Source organism: Dermacentor silvarum, chromosome 9 (genome assembly GCF_013339745.2).
Source record: "Dermacentor silvarum isolate Dsil-2018 chromosome 9, BIME_Dsil_1.4, whole genome shotgun sequence".
NCBI classification, from domain to species: domain Eukaryota; kingdom Metazoa; phylum Arthropoda; class Arachnida; order Ixodida; family Ixodidae; genus Dermacentor; species Dermacentor silvarum.
This window is the reverse complement of record NC_051162.1, coordinates 128,676,956-128,685,119: the sequence shown is the minus strand read 5'-3', so window position 1 is coordinate 128,685,119 and position 8,164 is coordinate 128,676,956. Positions and strand designations below refer to the sequence as shown.

Sequence of the window (8,164 nt, the reverse complement as noted above, 5' to 3'; positions counted from 1 at the left end):
AGTGGCCGGGATTTGATTCCACGCCCTCGTGCTTAGCAGCCCAACACCATATATCCACTAAGCAACTACGGCAGGTGAGTGCACATAGATGCCGAAACGATTGAAGGAAAATTCCGCATATGAGCAGTCCACCCCAGGAAGAAAAGTAAGCCCTTGTCCGTCACTTAACAGGCGAAGCTCATTTATTCGCTTCAGCAAGTAAGGCAGATTTGTGTTTTCTTAGCGGCCCAACTTCTTTTTTTCTTTGCTTACACCACGCTTTTTGGTGCTCACAAAGTGTGTTCAAGGCCGGCGCAGCTTGTGCCTTTTGCCGGCCGCAACGCACAACGGTTGACACAAAGGAACTGCTCAAGCGTAGCGAAACCGGCGTAACTGCGTAACGCGCATCCGGGCTTTATGTACGACTTTCGCGCCAAATTTAGCGCCGCTCGCGCTGGGAAGCGGGCCACACTGGCACGACGTCGCTCTCGGAAAACGCCAGGTAGCGCTCGTATCGCCGGCCGCAGCTGAGAGGAGTGCAGCAACACACAAGTGAGAGCCAAATGTGTGCGCGCTTCTCAGGATCCCCCGTATGCGCGACAGCTGTGATTTTCGCAACGTCGTCTCCGGAGCAGTTATGTAGACGGCAGCGGGAGCCGACCCTTCGGCCACCAATCTCCATGCTGTGCTGACCTGTTTTGCAGTGTTTTCTTGCAACCAGTGGTGTCCGCGAACTTTACGGCAGTGCACCATGGCGTCAGTGAAGGTCGCCGTGCGTGCCAGGCCCTTTAATCAAAGGTGAGACAGTTTCGCGTCGCAAAGGACTCGTGTATGTGACTCACGCGCCTGTCGCTCCAAGAAAACCAGCCTCACTTCTTGAACCGCGCTCTCTTCCTTGCCTTTAGTTTGCTACGGTTTGCTTTTCTTTCGAAGCGGTTTCGCTTCTGACGGCCCTTGAATAGGTGCTGCTCCTGACATAACAAACACCTTTTTTTTCCTTGGAACGAAGCTGTGCGCTCCCCGCTGTTGCGCTCCCGATTTCAGCTGTTCGCCGCGCCGTTCCGGGCTGCCGTCTTTTTCTTATTTGCGTTTTTCGTTGCGCAGACCGCCAGCTCCGTGGACTGCGTACGTGCGACAGGCCGCTGGCCTGTGTCAACATTGGCTGAAAGGATTGCGCGGCGCGCTTTCAGATTTTGGGGTGTAGCGCGTGATGATCCGGCTATATTCGGCGCTTGCGAATAAAGCGGCGAACTGCGTGTGCGCGGTTCCAGGACGTTTGGCAACTGTCGGCGCTGCGGGCGAGTGTGTTTTGGTGCGCGCTTGCTCTCCGTCGTACTTCAATACCTTCGGAGGCGTAGTCGTTAAGTCCCACTATTCCGGTGGCGATTCGTGACTTCTCTCGACCGTCTATGCGACTCCTAGACAAAGGTGTTCGAGCTCCATCGTGTTCCCAGTCGAAGCAAGGCTGTAAACAATACTTGGCGGGACACGCGCTGGCAGAGATGTATCGGTTTCCAGCAGAGCACCTACGAACCCCACGTTCAGTGCACCCTCATTGGCTTCGCACAGTCTCACGTAAACAATACAGATAGATTAATGGGAGCGTGAGTAGCAGGGGTGCTTAAACCACGCATACATTTCGCCGACAGTGCTTCACTTTTTATTTACTGACTGGAGGCGTTGAACTTAAGACCCCATGGTAACTACACAGCCAGTGCTGGAATATGCTGTAATTTGCACGGTTAACTGGTTCCATGTTAGGAGTACGCCTTTTGTTCTCATAATAAAGGTTCAGTGCCACATACCTGCATGTTAAATATCTTCCTGCGCAATCAAATTTCGTTTCTCGCTAGTTTTCTTGCTTTTTCGTTAGTCTGCATGCAAGCTTTGTCGTGGGTCTACAAGTGTTGAAAAGCTTCTCAATAATTTAAGAAGCGCTCTGTATACGCCTGGAAAAAGAAGAGTTTTGGGTGTAGCGAGATTTCTCAAATACAAATCCTTTCCTGATGATCAGAAAGATGCTGTGAAGTGTCATCAGCCACGCAATTATAAATAGCACTCTTGAGAAAAACCAAATGGCAGAATAAAACCCAACAGCGTTTTACTTTCTGTGGTGTTGTCATCTCGCCGTTAATATCTTGCTCTATCGTTTGTTTTGATAGAGTGAGGTCGAGTGTGTATTTGCTGGTAGATAAACAGGCATTCGCTCATCGATATTGCATACTTGAACCACATGCTCTGTTGGGGAAACAGTCAGCACATGTCAAAGTACTCGCACAGCCATTGTGTCAGACCACCATGTAGTAGTGGTTTCATTATAGTTAAAACATATAATATATTCCGTAACATGTAAAATAACTAATTTTAACAAAAGCAAAGTGTTGTGGATCATAAGGTGCTTGAAATTCAGTTTTGAAGTTAAAAAACGAAAAATTACACAAAGGAAGTTCACTTTCCAAACACTGTTGGCAAAGCTTCTCATGAGCACAAGCTTATAAGCTAGCATGCCAAAATTGTATGCTAACTTTTCACACACCATTTCCTTCCTCGTGTGATTTCATGGAATGGTCCTGTATGACACAGTGCTGGGCTAGTTGGTAATCATTATAGTAGAACATATTGAGTGTAGACAAAACAACAGAGTTGATCAATAATGGAGCATGTTGAGTGCAGATGAAGCAAGCTGGAAACGGATAAGAATGAAACTCTGTTGTTCATCTTCTTGGTGCTGTTTGGTCACTCAATGCGCTCTGTTCTTCGCCACATATTTCTTCCACAATGGCTCCTCCTTTAGGTGCTAAAAAAAGGTACAAAAGAGCACTTCATTGTTTCCTTCCTGGTGTTTTCTTTGCACTCACTCAACATCTTGCATTGTGTAGGGTTTTGCAGCCTCTAGTCTGGCTATCTTTTTCTGGCAGCCTTTCGGCCAACTAGATGCTGAATTTCATTATCTTTGCTCCCCTACTTGAGAATGTGCAAAGGTATGGTCAAGTGAGAAGACGGCGCAAGCAATGTGTCTCACTCGTCTGCATCCTTTACGCTGTTTGCATGTATGGGACCTAACCAACAGGCGAAAAGAAATAGCTTACTGATTATTATTTGTATTGTTTGCTCCAGAGTGTCTCTGTACGTGAGCGCTAACTGGTCTCTGGTGGGTGGAGTGTGAACGATACATAGCAAGAAGCCAAAATAAAGGTCACATTAGCCTGTTAAGTGGTGGGCTTAAAATTTTTGGTGTGAGGTGGCCTGTTGTTGCCTGAACATCCTTCTGAGCTGTGCTCCCGTGGCTTTGTATAATGAGATCATGGGGAAAATTCAAGCTTTTTTAACACTTCGAAAGAAGAAAGCTTCCTGTGATGAGGACAAAGAGCAACCAAACTCCAGTCCTTTCTTTCATGGTCCTGGCAACTCAGCCCCCTCCCCCCTCTTTTTTTGTTTTTGTTTGTTTGTTTCTGACAAGCGCTCGTCCTTGTGTCTTCTTTCTGTGTCCCCGTTTGTTTAGCGCAAAATTTCACCAGAAAAGATGCATAACCGAAACACAGGTGGTGACACCAGTTTGCCATGACGTCACATATTTTTACGGCATCTGCTGAAGCCTGACTAAAGTTTAATCAGCTCAGCGTAGATGGACTTTATTGTGTTCTAAAAGTTCCATAGTCAGAACTTAGTGAGTTTCAAGAACTTTTGCGAGTCTACAATAGCCGAAATACAAGAAAATATTTCGAAATTCAGGACGTTGCACATGACTTACCGGCGCTAGGGTTTCGGCGCGAAATTCAAAAATGGAACTTCAACATTCATTTTGTGTTCGAATAATCAACCTATTGCCAAGAAATTAACGAATATTGAGTTTTGAAAGAATACTTTATCAATTAAACTTATTTAGTGTTTCTATATGAGCCTATCACGGAGAGCCCCTGAAACATTTCAATTCTGCCTGGATTGTGTTGACTCCTCATTACTGTGCTGGAAAGAGTACTTTGAAAAAAAAATTTCGTGCGTAGTTGTTGCTCATAGCCTGTTCGCAACAGTCAATTTTGATTAATTTGACATTGGCTGGGTACTTCAACATACCTTGTGACTTTACTCTGTTGAAAAATCCTGAAATGCACCTATATGCATTAAACAGCACTTTTTAATTATTCTGAGAATCTGATAATGCGAGGCAACTTATGTGTCGCTGTGGGATCAATTTATTGTAAGTCATACAGTGCTTACAGTGGAGCGACACAAACGTAGGCACTTCATGAGGTCTCTTCTGAAAGTTGTATATTTTAAAAGTGTTATGGGGAGGGAGACATCGTTATGTTTCATGTTACAATTGTAGCACTTTATGGGGGAGGTGACACTGCAGTCTTGTGAGGCCCTTTCAAGGGTTGTTGAGAGCCAAAAGTAATACTGGACTGGGTTCATGACAAAATTACATTCATGCCTCTTTTTTCTGCAGGGAGATTGACATGAAAAGCAGTGAGATTATTTGTATGGATGGTAACAAGACATGCATTGAAAACCTGAAGGTTAGTGATTGGCCATTTACCTCGTCTGTGCATGGAAATTAGATGTGCTTGATGCCATTGTGTGCAGTCAAGTGGTACTAGAACTCCGAACATTTGCATGTGCATTTTGCTTTGATCTGTAGGAATGTTTAGTTGATATTCTTTCCTGCCGACTGTTTTGTCCTGACATGACTTAATAACATGGTGAATGAATTTGTTTTAGAAACTTTTTTTTTTTTTTATTGGCCGGTATTGTTCATATTAATTTGCAGGTACCTCATTTCTTGTTTTTGGGTTCTTGCAAATGTTGACAGGAATGCTTTCAGCTGTTTGCCGTGTTAAGACAAATTTAAGCCCCCATATTTTCTATAATTGTGTATTGCAGGCTAGGTTACCTTTCAAATAGAATTGCGAAAAGATGGAAGGGTTAGTCACTTACATTCATAGGATGCTTTAGATATCTGGAAAGATTGCCATCGTTTTTTTTTTTTTTCTTTGTTTCATCTCTCCATCAGATTTATCTAGGTTTAAGCACTCCTTTCTTTTTCCCGTGTTTCAAATGCCTAAACTAAAGATGGTTGCTGATGAAATGTGCCCTCCCCTCTTATATTGCTTTTTGATGTCTATATAAAAATTTATTAGCACATATTGGTACTTCAGGCAGCCACAGTTCCTGTAAGTCAAACCTTCCTCATGCCAGTGATTGCAATAACTGTCAAGAATTGAAAGGGTGTTGGTGCTACATTTCTTTTTGTTTTATAACACGTGCCAAACTTGCTTGCATACATTTTACCTAGCAGCAGCTTGCAATAGCAAAACTGACTATGTATATTTCTGGCATCAAAGTGTTATGGTCTGTGCTTGTTTATCCTAGAGAACACTTCTATTTATATCTTAGCACAGTCAATAATCTGCCTTAAGTGCAGTCAATGTTTAACATTTTATTAAAGGTGAATTAACATCATGAATAATCATACTAATTCAGTTTGTCACATCTGTGCACAAATGCTGTTTTTCTTTTTCTTTTTGGTTTAGTACTTCTTGTATTCTTGTGTACAGTCAGTAGTTCACTTTTTCTTTCTCGTACCTCGCAACTACTTTATTTTTCTGCACCATACAGTTTCAGAGCCTAATCTCCTGCCCCAATATAATAGTGAGTACAGTGCTTCAAGCCTGTCAATGTGGTTATCGCTTCCTGTGTTTACGTGGAGTTTGTACCAGGCTGCATGTTTTCTGTCCACACCGTGTTGCATGGACATCTTGTGGGGGATTCTATGTGCATGATGAATTTTTGCACAGTACGGTATAATTGACCTGTATTAGTCAATTGTCATAATATTTTGCTGAATACCATTTCTGACCTCTCAAATTAGGATGGGACTTGTGAGCACAAGGGAACTGCATTCTGGCATTATGCTTAGTTGTCAGAAAATAAACCAGCGTGTCACCACTGTGTTGTTTGTCAGACAAAGTTCTACGCATTAGTTACCTATTGAGACTGAAGTTACTGAGAAGATCACGCACCTGCATCTATTCAGCTGTCTTAAATTCTAAGGTTCAGTCCAGCAATATCAACTGTTTTAGAAGCACTCAGAAGGTGCAATACAATGTGATTTGCAAATATATATTAAGAGGAGCTACGGATATAAAATTTTTTTATCTTAGCGACACAAAATAATTTTAATTAAAATGTAAATAGTTATTATAGGCACAAAATTTGTTGTGACAGCTAGGTGCAAAAATTGGTGCGATCTGTCTCCCTCTTGCATTTTGATTTATAGCTGCACTTCACTACAGCAATGTTGAGTAGCAGCATAGTCATACTGCCAGCACTGTTGGTGAACAAGCTGATTACACCATGTTTTTTATTTATTAATATATTTCACAATACTGCAGGCCACTTGGTCCAAGCAGCTAGAGTGGGGATTACAATACAATGAGAGAACAAAAAAATACACAAGCGCATGTTTGGCAAAATGTGAGAAAAAAAGCACAGAAATAATCGGCAGCAGTACTTTTGTGACAAATGGTACAGCAATTTTTGCAACAAAATTTTGACTAGACAAATGCTAGTTAAGAAGATGTTCTTGGTCTGTCATTTGATGACATAAAGTTGTCCCTTAACATCTCAGATTGTCAGCTTTACAGGCTTTTAAATGAAATTTGCAGGTCAGGGTTCTAAACATTTTTCGGTTGTAATTATTGCAATTTATAATTTTACATCACTGATGGTGTGAAAATTGAGGATAGGAGAGCATAATAAGTGTTCATGGAACCTTTTATTTTATTTTCATTCCTTCATCTTATTGGAAACAGCTTCTTATTTAGGGCCATTTAATTATCATCATCATCGATGCGCATTCTTGAAATGTAAACCATTTCATCAAAATAGAGAGTGAATGGGCAGACCCAGAATTTTATTTACCAGCCTCTAAAAAGTGCTGACGAATTGTTGTACGCACAGGCCTTCCTGCTGCAATGGTGTTCCTGCACCACATTTCAATCTATTCTCGCTGCACAGAAACAATTGTCGGTCAATGAAATTCCTGCAATAGCGCATTCACTTGAGGGCGTTTTCCCCACAGTTGCAGTGACAGGCACATCGCACAACACGCAAGTCCAGCATTGTGTTGGCATGTAGCTTTGCCTTATCATTTATCACCACTCCCACGGGGACATCGTGATAATGGGGGCGGTCTTTTGTTCAGTCCTGCAGCGGCATATCTTTGATGCAGAGCCATCAGGCTTTGACAGAAGTTTTCTTAACCCACATGTGGGTTCACACTGTGGGTCATAAAACTTTATGGCTCAGGGAGCTGACCTCGCGAAACTTTGTCTGAACAAACGTGGTGAATGGAGAGGCGTGAGCACGAGCGTCTGACTCACTGTGCCAGAATCTGTAGATAGAACATCTGTCTCTAAAATTTATGACCGTGCGACAGCGCAGTCTTTACAAATAGGTCATGTGTTGTGTTCCTTTTCTAAATTGTGGCCCCAGCGTTGGTCCAAAACTTTACTGCAGGCATCGTGGTGTCTGGCTCAGATTTCCCAGAGCAAAAGAATATTTTTCTCTCTTGGTGCTTATTCCCATTTACTTTTTTCGTTTCTAGACCATTACTTTGTAACAGTGTGGTTAGTTATCCACATGAATACATTACTTTTTTTTTATATAGTGGTGTGTCTTCAATAGTAGAGATGTCACATTGCACTCTTGTCATGAAAGCTTAAGCAGCAATCTGCCTCTCGAATTTAACTGATTGGCAGCTGACATCGTCAAGCAACACCTTTGCTCAATGTGTGATTTCATTGGCATATTGCATTGAATTTAATTACAGTGTGCTTGCATAATTCTAAAGTTTGTGTTCTATTAAACAATTATAAGTCTGTCATTCCCTTTTTATTATTGTTGTTGAAATCAAGTAATGTTTTTATTAACTTCACATTCACTGTCTGCTGCTGCCTGAAAAAGCAGAAATACCATCCTGCCTTTTTTATGTAAAGCCCAAACCACATGAGAGCAATTTTGTAGGCGACGGCGATGGCTTCGAGCGACGAAACAGGTCGTTATGCAAACAGATCGTTCGTTCTTGTCGCTCGATCGCTCGGTTCTGGAAATCTAAAATTCGTCGCTCGTCGCCCGGAAGTGCTATAAGCGACTAGCCAATAGCGCAAATCCAGAACAGGATTTA

General features: G+C 42.4%; 1 protein-coding gene across 2 annotated transcripts in view; it reads left to right on the top strand.

Annotated features, from left to right (window-relative positions):
* The first annotated feature begins 503 nt into the window (after window positions 1–503).
* Window positions 504–8,164, top strand: part of LOC119464284 (kinesin-like protein KIF16B) — a 55,027-nt gene continuing 47,366 nt past the window's right edge. The window contains exons 1-3 of one of the 2 annotated variants that reach the window (XM_049656264.1): window positions 504–777; window positions 4,427–4,496; window positions 5,596–5,628. In XM_049656264.1, the coding sequence (XP_049512221.1) occupies window positions 731–777; window positions 4,427–4,496; window positions 5,596–5,628 (150 nt within the window). In that variant the 5' untranslated portion in view covers window positions 504–730. The remainder of the gene's footprint in view (window positions 778–4,426; window positions 4,497–5,595; window positions 5,629–8,164) is intronic. The other variant, XM_049656265.1, reaches the window with a different exon arrangement.